Source organism: Stenella coeruleoalba (assembly GCF_951394435.1).
Source record: "Stenella coeruleoalba genome assembly, chromosome: 12".
Lineage (NCBI taxonomy): Eukaryota > Metazoa > Chordata > Mammalia > Artiodactyla > Delphinidae > Stenella > Stenella coeruleoalba.
The window spans coordinates 57,744,954-57,762,724 of NC_137158.1; the positions used below are offsets into that span (position 1 = coordinate 57,744,954).

Genomic DNA, 17,771 nt, shown 5'->3' on the forward strand with positions numbered 1-17,771 from the left:
TCTTTCCCCTTAGTCAGATTGGTTGGTGGCCACTACATACTAGTTAGATATTTTTAATATCTCCCGTACCCACAGCCCAAGAATCACATGAAGGCTAAATGAACTAGAACTTAAGCGCTTATCACAGTGCCTGGTAGTAGTCATAATAATAATAACCAAAGTCAATATGGTTAATAATATTATTAATGGAATAAGTAGTTATAGATCTAACTATTGATTTATTTATAAATACAGTTGACCCTTGAGCAACATGAATTTGAACTGCCTGGGTCCACTTATGTATGAATTTTTTTCAATAAATATACAATGGACCCTCCACGGGTTTCCAGTCCACAGATCCAACCAACTGCAGATCAAAAATTCCATCCATGGTTGGTTGAATCCACTAATGCCATACCAGCGGATATGAGAGCACCAACTCTGGGGCTTAAGCATTGACAGAGACTCATGGAACTAATCTCCTGGCCAATAATGAGGGAGGACTGTAATTTTGTATATCTTTTGTAAATAGGATTTGAGAAGTTTTATTAAGTGTGGCTCACAAGGCAGGTGAAGTACACTAAAAAACAATGAATATAAATCTCTTGAGAGGTGGCATGGCACAATGAAAAGAAAAAAGGAGTTTGGTCTCGGTGAATCCTCCCTAGCTTCTCCACTTGAACAGGACATTTGCTCTTAGTTGCTGAACTTTGGGGTTTTCATACCCATAGAATCGTCATGAGGATTAATTTAAATGAAATCATACATATGAAAGCTCCTTTGCAAATTGAAATGTCATTCAACTTAGTTGCCATTGTATGAATTCCACACAGGTCAGAAAACAAATTTCCTAAGAATAACTGCAAATATCTGTGAAATATCCTTGGAATAATTTTATAGTTTTGTGACTGCTCTGAACAGCAATATTTATTTGAATGTGTATATTTTGATCTAATAAATGACCAAATAATCCATCTCATTATTAAATCATAACTCGTTCATACACATGTATCCATTTGTACATATACCAGTAAGTATATATATTGTACCTATATGCACAACCCAATATGTGTGAAATATATATATGCACACACATTGTAGATGTGAAAAATGGGGCAGTGACAGAGGCACATACAAAATATGCTACCTTTCCAATGAGCATGAAAAAGATAAAAGATAGAATTTGAGATTTTTCTAGACAAGAGGTGGAATTTTTTTTATCCCAGGGAGTGTTTGGCTGTACTGCTGTCTCACTGTGTAACCTTGGTCAATACCTTAATTGCTGTAGGCCTTAGTTATTATATAGTTATCCAATCTATAAAATTACAGGTTGGGTTTTGAAGTTCTAACATTCTCTAATTCTGCAATGTTATTTTGTTATACAAGATATTAAGTAGTCAAAATTGACCTTATATATCTTGAAGAGCAAGTTACTACAGCTATATTTTTCTGCATTTATTTAAAGAGTACTCTTCACTTATGAACCAAAATATTAGCAGAGAGTCAGATTATTTTAATGCAATCTACCTTCCATTCCAGATTTGAAATGTTAAAATTCATCTTATTATGACCACCAGGCTTTTTAAATAGTATATTCTAAAACACACTTTCCCATTAATTTTAGTAATTTTCCATCATTATATGAAAATATAAATTAGCCAATACAAATACAAATAAAGCCAATGAAATATGAAGAAAATCAAGAAAAACTAGAAACACATACAAACTATTATCTGCATTGGTGGCTTCACCTATGTCCTGTGAATTTCACTTAAGCTCCTGTTAACAGACAATAATTACAGTAATATCTTAGAGGAGAGATTAGGGGATAAAGACCTATCTCTTATAATAAGCTACCTGAGGTTTTCTCCACAACCCATTGCCTCTAATCCATTATACATCTTATTTATAATTCATCTTGAATCTAAAGTGTAATTACTCAGGCATAAAATCTAATCATCAAAGCAAGAACTAAGGACAGTTTTGAAATAATACATCCCATTCTAGTAACATATGCTTTGGGTCATGAATACGCAAAGCAATACCTTTACAATATTTTCACCAAATGTAAGGTATTCTAGAGACATTTGCATTTACAAGCTACTCATTTCATGTTTTTATCCAGAAATGTGGTTGCAAAGAAACAAAATTAAATGTTGGTTACCATTGTAAATATAGCCAGTTGTGAAGACACTTAGCCTTGCCTATTACCTGTAGGGTTATAACACTGTAGCCCTGTTCATTAAAAATTTCAGTTCTAGAAGTGCTTACTTATTATAATTTATGATTTAAAGTAGAGACTAGGTTACCTTTAGAAGTCAAGTAACACAATTTCCTCACCACATTTGTTGGTGTGGGAGCCGTTGAGTTTACCATACTTTACCTAAGCTACTCGTCACTGTTGTCTCGGTTAACATTGTTGCCTAAACTGACCTAAACTCAGGTTAGGTTGTAGGTAGAAATGGAAACTATTCAATGCTGAATATGTGGTTCTCTGCAATAAGATCATGGAAGTCAGAAATTCACAGGTGATCTCCTAATGATATTTTGCTCATTTCATCTTGTTTCCCCTCTCCATCATGTTTTATTAGGGCTTCTGGCTCACAGTTGAATGGCTAGTGTGTACTGGATCACCACTCACAAGCTGTCAATTGGCTATCAACAATAATTTTTTAAATCCTCAAACAGTACCTCTTATCAACTCATAAAACTCAAAAGACAAAATAGCGAGACTAGACATTTTTTCTTACACATGCACATTTCTAGGGATGCTCTTTACCACTTCAGTTGCACATGGAAGACCCAAAGACTCTTTTCATATACATTAAAATATTAAAGAACATGGTATGGGTAAGTGGCATACATTGTAATTTTGTTTCCCAATGCAGTGTAGAACAATCACTGTTGCCTTTGTTTTCAGTGTATTCTCGATGACTATATCGAAAAAATTATCTGGAATAGAGGCACCCATATTGATTTATTGTATTTCAAGCACTACACACACATCATCTCATTTAATCCTCACAACCCTATTAAAAAAACACACAAAACTGACCATTTATTGAGTGCTTACTGTATGCTGCACAATGTCAAGTGCATTCCCTAATACACTTACACCAACATCATTAAACACATTATAATTCCCATTTTATGGGTGAGGAAATGGAAGCTCAGGCAGGTTAGGAAACCTGCCCTTTATCACACAGTTGGAAAACAGCAATCTGAACCTACCTAAGTCTGTTTCAAAAAACCTAGCTACATTAATACTCAACTAGTAAGTTATACAACATCCTTACATTCCACGTGAGGAAGCTGCAGCCCACAGTATTTAAAACGTGCATAAGTCATATGTAGTAAGTGGTGAAACAGGAATTAAACCTAGGATTGTCTGATTGCAAAACCCATGTAAAGATACAAGACAGTGTTTTTACTGGCAACAGCACAAGTATCTATTATTTTTTTAATGGTTAAACTCTGCGTTATGTAACCCGGCACCTGGAGTGTGTTGCCTCTTTACTCTCTTTGTCTCCCATTCCCTTCTTTCCTCCCTCCCACATTTTTGTGCAATTTGATTCTAACATTATGATGGGGTACCATATTATGAAAACAAATTAAAGATGGAAGGAGAGCAGAAGAAAATTGAGCTCTGAATAATTTCAGCACAAGGCAAGAAGAGAACTTTGGAAAAGTTTGAGTTAGGAAAAAAAAAATGGATAAGATTAGGACAGTGTTTATGTACTTGCTTTTCTGTAATTCTTTATTTTGTTCCAGAAAGAATTTTAGATGGGACTTTAAAAAGTAGCTGTTATCTTTCCTCTTTTTTGCCCAACTCAAATATAATCATTCTCATGAATTTTGCCCCAGTTGACTGACAAGAAAAACGTCTGATTTTGAAAAATAGCCTCAAATATTTGAAAAATGGAAAAAATAAATACAGGGTCCATGAAAGGAGGAGATTAAAGAGAAATAAATATGTCTCATTCCTTTACAGTGTGTTTGAAGTTTCTAATTCTTGTGTTGCAAAATAGTCTTTCTTTTTTTTTTTCTAACTCAGAAGTTTATAAGGACACAAAATTTATCTAGAGTGTTAGAACTGTAGAAACTTCAGAAATCAACTGAGTTAATACCTCTGCTCATTTGTGGGATGAGGAAACCACATCTCAACGACACCAAACGACTTGCGTGTATCCCTCAGGAAAAACTAACTAGTAAAATCAAGGCTTCCTTATTCATTGATGTTATAGTACCAGAGTCTGTACGCCCTTCAAAGACACACATTCCCAGCAGGGAATGAGGAGTGTGCCAGTGACTCTCAATCCTGGCTGCTTATTAGACCCTCCTGGGAGTTTTACAACACACCCTGGCCCTAGTCTCCACCAATTATATAGACTCTCTGGGGGCAGAGCCAGGTATCCGTATTTAAAGCTCCTCAGACGATTCTATGTGCAGCCAGGGTTGAGAATCACATAGACAGGCCTAAAAGCTTCCACACAGAGCTTGACTTGGAGCCCAGACTTTTACCCGCACTGGAGTGCTTTTCTACTTTGTCCTACTCTTTCCAGAGAAGAGCCATAGTAATAAGAGAAACTGGGTGTAAACTTTACCTGCGGTGCTCACCTTCAGATTTCAGTCCATAACATTGAATTTCTTATGATTCCTCAATGAAAAGTACCATTTCTTAATGTTATTCTTCTTCTAAGACTTTTTTTAAACTTCTGTTTGATATAAAAAGTAGAGCTAGGAACTCTCAATTTGTGTGATTTTTAAAGACACACACACACACACACACACATACACACACACACACACACACACACACACACACACACCCCCCAAGCAAATATACCAGTAAAATAACAATAATTATATAGGTATCCAGCGATGAAATCTATATAAAGAAAATCCAGTTTTATTCTACAGTCAGCACACACCAGGACTGGAACAACCCATACTAGGTAAAATTTTTAAACACACCTTGGATTGTTTCTTCAGTTATGCTTAAATGAATTCCTCAGCCATAATTTCCAGGCCTTATTTGGTAACAAAGGCAAAAATGAACCTTTATTTTCAAGAATATGAATAAACTTATTAAAATATCTTAGGTCCACTATAAGACAAATAGGACTCAAAATATTTTGAATACTATTCCCAGTTTTATCAGCTTGCTCAAATCCAGGATATTATTAAATCTCATTAGAATTTCTTATAGGCTGAGATAAAAGCAGAGAGACTCTTAAATGCTTAACTGAAGTACTCTCACATTATCCAAATCAAACAAACACGGAGAGTGCAGACTGTTGATCGTTTTTCTTCTAAGGAGCCTCTACGTACTCCACTCTGGATGACCTAGTCCAGAACCAAAAGGATGCAAAGGCAGTAAGAAGTTCTTAATTCACTTTTTTCCCCTGCTTATTCAGCAATCACTTTTCTCATCAATGGGAGCAAAATATCCTGTGAAAAAATTTTTACATAGCTAATATCCCTTTATAATCTGCAGTGGAATCTGGAAAACTAACTCCTATCTCTTACTCATAAATCAAACAATGGCTAATAAATGCAGCAGCTTTGCACACTGAGAGATCTGAGCCCAAAACACAAGACTGTTCTCATTCCCTCTTCAGAGCTCTGGGCTTTCTTTCAAAGAGCCAGAGATGTTTCTTGATACATTTACATAATAAACCCAAATGAAGATGGAAGTCTTGATTTTGCATATGTCAGCTTTGCTAGCGGTTTCCTGTTTGCTCTCAGATTTTTATTGCAAAATGAAAAAACTACATCAAGGAAAGATACATTTTATTGGTGGCCTAATATTCCCAAGACATGTAGAGCTTTTATTATTTTGAATTTCTTACTTTTATAGTCTTCTAATTATACCGATATAAATAACATGACCGTGACACTTTTTTATTTATTTAATGTTTTTCTGAGTCTCATTGGACATTTCCTAGTTACCCATCAAGCACAGTGGAAGCAGATTTTAGGTTGTCAAGGACACTGGAATTCTCTCTTTAGTCCATATGACAATTTTATTTAAAAACAAACTTTTGTTTCAAGAAAAAGAAGACTATTTGAAGTTTGTCCAGGCTGAGTGGTATTTGCAAATGACAGCTTTCCTTTGCTAAAGTCTGATGACACAGACACTGCTTGTATACTCTATGGACCAGGCAGAATACACATTAGGAATCAAAAGTGACATTCATTGCTTCTAAGTGGTGTTGCCTTTACTGCTGATGAGGGGAAAGAAATCCTTCTTTTTAACTACTGAAGAACCCAAGTGTTACTAAAGAAAGATTTCCAAGTTGGCTGTCCTAATTGGCTTCGTTTTCTTTCAGGCATGCATGCCAGGATTTTATCGACTGCGTTCTGAGCCAGGTGGCCGTACCCCTGGACCAGCCCTGGGCACCTGTGTTCCATGTCAGTGTCATGGACACAGCAGCCTGTGTGACCCTGAAACCTCCATATGCCAGGTATTCATCTGAGCCTTTCTTGAACAAAGCCCGTGTGCTCATTTCTCTTTACACATATTCATATACTGAGTGCAGAGGTCAGCTAACCTGCAGGGGACTTAACATGTGTGTGTGTGTGTGTGTGAGAAACAAAACGTGGGAAAAAAATACATTTACCGTATTATGCATTTTTTAAAGTAATTAAAAAGTTACAACTGGAAAAACCACTGCTCATGTCAAGAAATAGTATATTATTATCAACAGCATCGTAGACAAATACCAGACAACACAACGATTTATTTAAAAATCACACGAGGGTTTTTTTCTGATTTTAAATAAAAATAAGCTCTTCGGAAGACATTTGGAAATCATAGAAAAGTGTTAAGGAAAAAAATAAAAGTCACCCAAAATTGAACATAAACATTTAATATTTTATGTGTTTCCCACCAATTTTATGTATGTGTTTATAAAGAAGATTTATATGACACCATAGGTGTAGTTTTATGTTCTGCATTTTAAAAAATGTACATATCATGAGCATATTATGTTGTTAAATAGTCTCTAAAATCTTTACTATCTTTGATTTGATATCCCATAATTTAACCATTTCTTTAAAACAGTTTACTGCTCTTATTTTTTTGTTGTCGTTATTACATTCCTGCTAACACCCTACTCTGTCACCCCTGGAACAATCAGGACTGTGGAGAAATTCAGGTTTCCTGTGTCACCACTTAGGGTCCCCAGACTCTAGTCCCCAGGCATCTCTGGGTGTCTCCTCTGCTGAACTCATTTCCCACCTCTCCTCGTCTCCTGAAGCTCTTTCATGGAGCTTTGTGGAACTCATGACCAGACATCAGCAAAATCCCCTACGTAATCTCCCTCTTCTTTTGAGGTCCTCTTTATTTGCTCAAACTGAAACCTGGTTTCCCAACACACTACTCCCCTGGCAGCGGTCTCAAGTGGAAGCCGCTGTTTTTTCTCACACTCTTCATTTCCCTGAGCCTGAGGGCGGGGCTGTGGCCCTGCTCCTCGCTGCCACTTTCAGGTCATCCTTGTTTTCTCTTCTGTAACAACACCTAGCTTTGAATCTCAGGTCTCCATCCATTTGCCCACTACACCTGCTTGTTGAAGCCATTTACTAACCCTCAGGTCACCCACCTCATTCCTTGAAGATTTTTCCTTTGTATCATTGCCGTTCACTGTAGCACCACTCCTATCATAATTCCTGGTGATTTTGATGCCCATAAAATGGACTCTTCCCATGTCTTGTCCTCACTCCATGAGCCTGTCTGAGAACTTGTCATTACCAGGAACTGAGTGCCTCTGTAGTCTCAATGTCAACTATCCTCTCTTTGACCACCGTTTCTTTTCTTTCCAGTTCACTTCTTCTTAGTACTTCAATGTCAACATTTTGTCTCATCATCGACGCTCACATTTTTATCATTCCTTATGTTTCTCATGCCCTCACTTTCTTAACCAGCTTAATATTCACGACCCTTTTTTTTTTTCTGGCTGCGTTGGATCTTCGTTGCTGTGCACAGACTTTCTCTAGTTGCGGCAAGTGCAGGCTTCTCGTTGCGGTGGCTTCTCTCGTTGCGGAGCACGGGCTGTAGGTGCGCGGGCTTCAGTAGACGCAGCACACAGGTTCAGTAGTTGCAGCTTGTGGGCTCTAGAGCACAGGCTCAGTAGTTATGGTGCATGGGCTTAGTTGCTCTGCGGCATGCGGGATCTTCCTGGACCAGGGATCGAACCCGTGTCCCCTGCATTGGCAGACGGATTCTTAAGCACTGCACTACCAGGGAAGTCCCATGACTCTTCTTTAATATCACTGCTTTGTAATGTTCATTTCTCTTATTACCACTCCTTTACTTATGTTTACTCAGTGAATTCCAACTCCGGTTAAATCCTACTCCTCCAATACCTATGCCTTCTAATCTGAAAGTGGCTCTGGAAAATAGTCGACTATGCTGACTAGTCTCACCGTATGTTCACTATCACTCACTTCAAAGGGAACCTTTATTCTGCTCTTCCATCATGCCACGTTTCTCCAGTCCAGTGCCTCTCTCACATTCCTGCGTGATAATTTCCTACCTTCTCATCCCTCTTCAAATCCCAAACCCTTCCCAGACCCATTTCCATCCTTACTTTCAGTTGATGGCCTTGTTTCTTCTTATTTCACTGAGAAATTAAAAACAATCAGAAGAGAACTAACCCAAGCTCCCACTAACACATGCACCTACCTTTCTGCATCTGTGTGCAGTGACTCTGGTTTTTCCACCGATTTGGATGAACTGTTCTTGTTTGTAGAAAAGACCAACTCTGCCACCTATGCTCTAGATCCCAGCCCTCCCTCCCACTCAAGGACATCACTCTGGCCATGCCTATTCTCCCCTCCCTTCTGAATCACTTTTTGGTACTTCTTCTATCTTAAAAAACATAAATAAACAAACAAATAAATAAATCTCTCTTGACTCCACTTCCCCTCTTGATTTTCACCACTTCATTCCTCTCCTTTCACATAGAGAAGAGTTTATACTCTTGTCTACAATTTCTCTCCTCCCATTCTCCCTTGAACTACTAAAATCAGGCTTTTCCTCCACCACGTTATACCAACTACTAGTGTTCCGCTCTTCACTGTGCTTGATTCATCAGCAGCATTTGCTCCTCTGAAGCAGCCATTCCTCTCGAAGCTTTTGTTCAGTTTGCTTTTCTGGACATGACAGTCTAGGGTTTTTCAGGCTAGATGGCTGCTCCTTCTCAGTCCTCTTTGCTGTTTTCTCCTCATTACCTGAAATCAATATACTGGTATTCCTAGGATTCAATCCTTGGAGCAATTTGCTTGTCTGACTACACTCATTCTCATGGTGATCTCACCCAGGCAATGACTTTCAATATCTATACTGAGATCTCACAATATTTACCATTATTTCTATGATGAAATTTTAGATCCAACTCTTTAGTCTTTCCAGAATTTATTATAATGTGGGGAGATAATTTTCCTTCAATATGTTACTTTAAAGAAACCTTTATTTTTTAATATTTCCTTTTCTCCTTGACACATCATGGTATCTGAATATATACACATTTCTTTTGTTCATTTTAAGATATATTTAAAGAATCATCTATTCTTTTCTGCTTACCTTTTATTTCCTATTATAATGTTCTGATTACCTTCATTTTATAGTTCACTATAAATTCTGGTAAAGCAAGACCCTTTACTACTCTCCTTTTCCTAATTTTCTTAACTTGATGTACTTATATATTCTTCCAAATGACATTTTGATTCACTATTTTAATCTCTTCCCCAAAAAATATTACTGGAATTTTTATTGAAAATGCATTAAAGCTGTTTGTAAAGAATTGCTATCTTTACACTATTCAGCTATCCTCCCTAAACCCAGGAATGATACTCTTCTCTATTCAAACATTTTATGTCTCACAGTTTTTAATATTATCCGTATGGGCTATGCATTTGTTAATGTTAAAATTATTGCCATTTATCTTACATTTTCTTTTTAATGGTGAGCATTACATTTTTTTGTTTCAGTGTATTTATTAACTGGTCATTACTGGTAAATATTGACAAAATATATTTTTTACATGTGTTTGATACCAGCCACTTTTTTTCTACTTCTAGAAGTTTCTTGCTTGATTCTTACAGTTATTTTTATATTTACAACAATAATATTTGCAATAGCTATAATTGTGTCTTCCTTGCCAGAGCTATATCTAGTATAATAATTTCATTTTTTGCATTGATTAAGTCTCCCAAAAAATGTTAAATAGGAGGGTAGTCAGCTTCCTATCTTATTGCTGATTTTAATACGAAAGCCTCAGGTCTTTCACCGCGAACTATGTTGCTGGTGATTAGTTTAAGGTAAATATTTTTTATCATGTTAAGAAAACTTCTTTTTATTCCTGACTTCTTAAAGATACCTTCTTTCAATCAAGGCAGAGTATGGAAATTTATCATATGCTTATTTGTGAGGACTGGAGTGGAGGTGAAGGTCTTACCCATCCTTAAATTCTTGAAATAATCATGATTTGGTTTAAGTGTAGCATTTTTTTCACCAATCTACTGGCTTGTAAAATTCAATAGATAATTTCAGGAATGTGGTTAACTTATGCATTCTTAAGTGGGAATTAAATGCCTTTTTCTTTCTTATGCAATCGTCGCTGGAATTTTTAATAGTAATGTCACTCCATATGAATAATTTAGAAGCATTCACAAAATATACAGTTTACTTTCATTTTTATTTAGGATAAAAATTTGCTGTCATTATATTGTCCTGTTTTGACCAATAGGCTATTATATCTATTTTTGTGCCTTAAGGATCCTTATTAGAGGTCTATTTTCTGAGATATCCCTAGATAAAGTAAAAAATAAATACATAGGTGCATCACACATGCACAGCTAGTATAAATTGCCGTGCTCTGAATTTTTATATTTTCCTTCAGGGAACTTATAACTTCTGAATTTGGACAACTTTGTTTATCTTTGAAACAGCCCCATGAGGCAAATAGAAAATAGCTATTATTACTCCGATGCTATAACTGAGGCAACTGAAGCATACTGATTTCTTTACTATTTGTACTGTGTTTCCCAGTTTAATATCATATCCACTACACAGTGCAATGCCCTCTATGTTGGTATAGTGGTTATAAGCATGACTCTGATCAGACTGCCTTGATTCAAATCCTGGCTTCATCCCTTTTGGGCTGTGTGGGCCTAGTCAATTTATTTAGCCTCAGTGGTGTCTTAATTTCCTCATTTATAAAATGAAGATAAGAATAGTACCTACTCAGAGTTTTTCTATGGATTCAGTGAAATACTAGATAAAAGGCTTAGAACATTAATTAGCTTGTGATAAGCTCTATAGTGGAAGTGATAGCTATGATGATTGGTGATGATAAAGATGATCATTACCATACATGTTAGCCACTATTTATAGTCTAAGAACCAATCAGATGATAAATAATCAAAAATTAATGTAAAAACCACCGTTATATCCAGCGCTATGCTAGATTTTCTCACTTTTTCTTCTTTTTTCTTTATTCCTTTCTTCAAAAATAAGGGGTAGAGAAGAAACGAAACTATAGAAAACTTCACAGGCTAGGCATTTCAACTGTTAAATAAAACCCACATCATTTTGTAACTATTCTCTTCATAATTCCTCATGACACTTACAAGAGAGCTGTTGCTTCTTTGTAGGTGCTAATAAATCCTACACGTAGGCATGTGATTACCAATAGCTCAGTGACCATTACCCCTTAAGGGAAATTTTCTTCAAAATGGAGGAGTAAAACCTACATGATATTGAACCCTAAGCCAGAAGGGGGAGAAGAGGTAGGTGAACTAATACTAATCAGTACACACATACACACACACATACACAATCAGATAGATAGATAGATAGAGTTTTCAGAGTTTATATAACACACACATCTATGCCTATATTTATTTATAAACATATATATTCTCATTTAATTATCACTATAGCTCTATAGTCAATATTATTTCTCCTATATTTTACGTGAGAAAATTGAAGTCCCAGCTAGTGCAAATAACTTCTCAAGACCAAATACTTTGTGGAAATATTAATTTCACTCTATCACAATTCTTATTTTAAAATGAAAAGGATAAAATAAATCTCTATCATTGATCTGCCCTGTTGTCTGTAACATTGTCAGTATCTGTGGTTAATCAATTAGCTATATCCTCAGTAAATAATCTCATAGCTATAATCTACTGTATATGAGGTGTTTTATAAACCTTATCTTATTTAATCTATCTGACCTCTTACCAAGATAGGAATTATTAGCATTTCATTATAACTCTGAAAATTAATCCTAAAAAAATTTAACTTACAGTGCCTTGGCTAAAAAGCATTAGACTCGGGTTTCAAATCCACTGCAAAATGGTACCTGGAGATTGTGAGAGAGAGTAATCACACTTTTAGCTGATTAAATGAGTTTGATTTGAAGGTCCAGGTGAATTATACCCTAGAATACTGATGGAATCTGCAGTGTGATTAAGAGCCATATATGAAAAATATTTGCAAAATCATGAAAATATGAAATTTGTCACAGGATGGAAAGCAGTGAAATGTCATTCCAAGTTTTTGTTTTTTGTGTTTTTTTTTTTTTGCGGTACGCGGGCCTCCCACTGTTGTGGCCTCTCCAGTTGCGGAGCACAGGCTCCGGACGCACAGGCTCAGCAGCCATGGCTCACGGGCCTAGCCGCTCCGTGGCATGTGGGATCTTCCCGGACCGGGGCGCAAACCCGTGTCCCCTGCAGCGGCAGGCGGACTCTCAATCACTGCGCCACCAGGGAAGCCCCACTCCAGGTTTTATAAAGGAAAGTATTGTAGAATATGAGAAACAGATTGATTTCGATCTCCAGTGAAACATAAACAGTGCTTATTAGGAATCAGAATAGGTTCCCTCAAAACAAAACATATCAAACTAATTGCTAGAGTTACTATGTATATAATATCTGAGACTCTAGGTCCCTGAATCTCAGTATAGTTTCAAATTCATCAGACAGTGTGATAAATCATATGTCAAATTTAGTAAAAATGGTAACAGCTACCATGTGTCCAACCTTATATATGTACCAGAACCAGGGCTTGCCACTGTAGATAGATCTTTTCTCATTTATTCTTACAGTAAATTTATGAGACAGACAGGATTATTCCTTCTAATACAGTTGACGAACTGATGCTGAGAGAAATTGTATAATTTGCTTAAGTCATAAGCCTATAAGGGTTAGATCTATGGTTCAAACTCTGGTTTGTTTAAATAGGCATTTGATAGAATGTTTCATTATATCCTCACAAACATGGTTGAAAATATGGGTCAAGTGGTAATCAGTTAACAGAAGTTAGAAGTTGCTGAACAGCCTGACCTCGAATAAGCTCTAGAGATGTCTCCAATAATGAGGCATAGGATTTGTGCTTGACCCTGTCATGTTCAAAATCTGTATCAGTGATTTGGATGAGATCTATCAAATATTCAGATGATGTAAAGCTAGAAGTTATACCTACTGTGTTGAATGGTGGTCAAGAATCAAAAAGAGCCTAGCAGGTGGAACTATGAGCTACAATTAACGAGATGAAATTAATAGACTAGGTTTTGAACTTAGGTAGGTTCACTTGTTTATTCATCCTTGAGGCATTTGTTAATAAGTATTTCCAAAGTTCAGGCACTGTGGTGGGTGCTGGGAGAATAATGATGAGGAATGTGTGAACATTGCCCTCTAGGAGTTTATATTCTAGTGTTTAAGTGAAAGAACGAAGGAAATGACACATAGTAGCAATTTCTGTGAAATAGGAGTTCTTACTTGACTACAGATTCATTTGTACAAGATCAAGATCAAGGAAGGAAGTACATTAAATATATTTGCAAAATTTATAATCTCTATTTTAAGAGAAATTCTGAGTAACCAGGGTTGTTAGCTGTTTAGCTTGGGGAAAAAAAAGATATTTAGATTGAAAAAAGATTTAGGAAATAATAGTGTTCTTTAGATATTTGAGGACTTTCCCCAGGAAATGGGAATTAGACTTAATTTGCATAGCTTCAGAAGGCTGAATTTGGATCACTGACTAAAAATTAGAGTGAAACAAGTTTTCATTCAGCATAAGGAAAAACTTTATAGCTTGTAGTTATACAAGATGAAAAGGGCTGCCTTATAAGAATCCATGCATTTAATAATATGTCAAGGAATGTGTAGAGGCATCCCTATAAGGAAAGAAGGTTAAGTAACTTCTCATCTTAGTTTTAAGATTCCAAATATAAATATGATATTCATTTGATCTAGTGGAAAAGTATATACCACCAGTTTTCCCATGTACAAAAAACAGAAACAAATGCCATATATTCTAATCTACTATTGAAAAGATAGTAGCACATATTAATCTTGAGATAATTAAACTTCTCATTAGGCATCTAAAATATAAAAATTGTTCCTAAAGATTAATATCTATACAAGAGAAATATTATGTCCACTATTTCAGAGCAGACAGGAAAGTCATACGAAAGGTCGATGTCAAAAAGTTTCAAAAATAGCATCATGATTTATGTGCTGTGTTTGTGGACCTAACAGGGACATTTGATTCCGTTAACCAAGTTTAGTATGTCAGCAGCCCTGTGAAAGATTGACTGTCCAAAGAAAGTTAAAATATTTGCTTTCTCTGTGAAGAAATTATACAGAGTTGTAGATATAAAAGAGGCAAACCATGTTTTTCAACCTCTGTATTTTTAGTAATGATTAGCATTATTGTTTTGATTCAGTTGTCAGTGTTATAGGAGGTTACACAAAATAACTCATGCAGTTAGTTTTTTTCCAAAGGCAAAAGCTGACAGTTATTGTTCTAGATTCCATGCATTTTGGGGCACATGTTCATTTCTGCAACTATAAAGTATGTTCTTAAAACACTCCCCAGTTGACACTTATTCATCATTTGGCACCTTGCTGAATGATTTGAGACTGCAATTCATAGATAATTATTTTATCTTGGAACCATTATCGCTCACCATGCTACTGTTAAATATGGAATGGCTATTTTATTGCTAAAATACAGTGGTTCCTTTGGATGATTGAATAAGAGAGGATTATGGTACTTAAATCAATATCCAAATACGACAAATCCTCTTTCCCTGCTAACCACCTTTCTGCAAAGTCATCAGACTTGAAGCTTGGCCTTTTTCATCTTAAGAAGCCTGACCAGTTTCCTCTATAATACCTAGAACATGCATTCATTTATGCAGTCATTCAAAATAGTCATTGAATGTCAACATATTTCAGTCACTGTGTTGAGCTAGATGGAGCATTTAGCCCAGACTTGGGGCATCAGGGAATGTTTATTAGAGAAAGCAACAGTGAAAATGAGAGCTGAATGAATAGGTGTTAGCCAGGCAAGAGGAGGAAAAGCATTCCAGAACAAGGGATTTGCATATGAAAAGTCCTAGAGGTAAGAGAGAGCACTGCATAATTTGAGAATTTCGGATGGCTGCATATGGGTTTAGCGTAGAGTGCAAAGTTTGCAGTGGCTAGACAGAAGGCTGGAGGGGTAAACAGAAGCCAGATTATAAAGGTCTTGCCATGCCAGAGAGATGATAGTGACCTCAAATGAAATGGGAAATGCAGGAGTATTAGCAGGTTTTAAAAGAGATGAGCTTGATTTTTGACATCTCAAATTCAAATGCTTTTGCATTATGCAATAAGACCTAGCTAAGAAGCAATTAGAAACGTAAGTCTGGAACTCATTAGAGATAGATATCTAGGCAGAATATATATAAAATTTAGAGTTTGGGGTACATAGAAGATAGCTGAAGTTCTAGTAACGGTTAAAATCACCAAGGTAGAAAATGTAGGAAAGAAAAGAGATAAGAGCCAAAATTAGCATCAAGGACCCCAATCTTACTCAACAGAAAAGGGAAGAAGAATCCATGAAGGAGGGTTAGAAAGAGTAGCCATAGAGGTAGGAAAACAATCTACATACTGTACTATTAAAGAACCCATAGGAAGAGAAAATTTCAAATAAAGAGTGGCCAGAAATATCAGCTGCTGCAGATAATTCATATATCATGAGGACTGATTATTGTCAGTAAATTTTGATTTAGCAACAAAGATCTTATGCATGAGTCTGGACTTATCCTTCAATAGTGAAATCAGGAGCCTGTTTGGGGGAGGGGAATAGATAAGTTAGGAGTCTGGAATTAACATGTACACACTACTATATATAAAATTGATAAACAACAAGGACCTACTATATAGCACAGGGAACCATACTCAATATCTTATAATAACCAATAATGGAAAAGAATATATATATACATATATAAATATATATACATATATATATATATAGAGAGAGAGAGAGAGAGAGAGCCTGTTTAAAGAATGAATAGGTGAAAGGGAGATGAGGAAGTAGAGACCAGCAATGTAAACAATGCTTTTAGGAAGCCTATCGAACATAGGATGGAAGTTGTCCAGAAACCCCAGAGATTTTTTTAAGATAAGAAAAGCTTGACCAGCCTCAACTGTCAATGGAAATAAGCCATCAAAGAAGGAGAAAATGCAGGTGCTGGAGGAAATAGGAGACAGGAGGGCCTTCTTCCTAAACCAGAGTTTAGGAAGAGAGAAGCTTTAGACAGAGAACAACACACCACTTCTTGTGGACAGAACTAAATGTCGAAGGGATGGAAAGTAATGCAGACAAGATGGTGTGCTGTTTGGCAGGAAGCTAAGGGAACACCCAATGAGGGCTGCCTTTTCCCTGAAAATAGAGGGCTAACATCTGCTGAGAGTGAGGTGGGGAATTAGAAGATTTGAGATTTGCATCCTATCATATAGAAAACTGGATCCATTTAAGAGTGAATTATAAAATCTATCTGTAAGTAACACAATGTGTTTTCAAATATAACAACAAATAATGAAAAAAAAAACCCACGGTATTCTAAAATTCATTGTGATAATGGCATGGTTTCTCCCCAGAGAGTAACATAAACATAAAAAAAGTCAGAGGAAAAGACTTCAGTTATTGTTTGTGGTGAATGACCACACATACCATACCAAACACTGGCCATTAGATGACACATGAGAAATAAATATGTTCTTCTAGATTAATTGAATAAAGCAAAGAGCACAGCATATGGAAAATTTACTGCAGAGCCCACAGGTGGCCATGTGGTTCCAGCTGAGCTGATCAGGAGATGGGTTCACTAACATATATATACATGTATTTTGTTACTGACATTTTTGCTTCTTAACCTTTTAAGAAATACTATTTATAAGAAATTACCCTTCTGACCATTCCAAATGCGGTTTTATAAAATCAAGCTAAAATCCAACTCTAAATTCCTTCTATTTCTTCCTTTTTCTCAACTCCTAAAGTCAACTGTCCCATTTCCAGTAAATTCCACATTTCTTATTTGCCATGTTTCTTATTTGCCATTTTTAAAAATTTTTCTAAAAGTGGAAATAAATTCTTATAGGTTAGAATGTTATTTTACCTTTTCCCTCATTTGATTCCTCCTGGTGCCCCTCTCAGTACCTGGCTTGTAGCTCTTCCTAAGTCCTTATTGCGTGAATAATTGCTAAATATATTGTTAAATAAAGTTCCACTTTGTGAGAATTTTAATTTCAAAACTGTTTACACAATATTCTGAAACTGTTCTCATTTTCTTGTGGAAATGTCTTAAAGCATATTACCCAAGTGCCTCTTACTATGCAAACATAAAAAGAAAATATTGACTTGAGATCCCTGGTTTTAGGTTGGGTCCTCCTATCTATAAAGAATGATCAACATTTGGCAAGAATTAGGTGAATAACATTCTTAATGT

At 36.0% G+C, this 17,771-nt stretch overlaps 1 protein-coding gene across 1 annotated transcript in view; it reads left to right on the plus strand.

Moving 5' to 3' along the window:
- The window catches only part of LAMA2 (laminin subunit alpha 2), a 602,802-nt gene that overhangs the window by 420,487 nt on the left and 164,544 nt on the right, over positions 1-17,771 (plus strand). Inside the window, exon 29 of the mRNA XM_079939315.1 lies at positions 6,312-6,446. Within this exon, the coding sequence (XP_079795441.1) occupies positions 6,312-6,446 (135 nt within the window). The remainder of the gene's footprint in view (positions 1-6,311; positions 6,447-17,771) is intronic.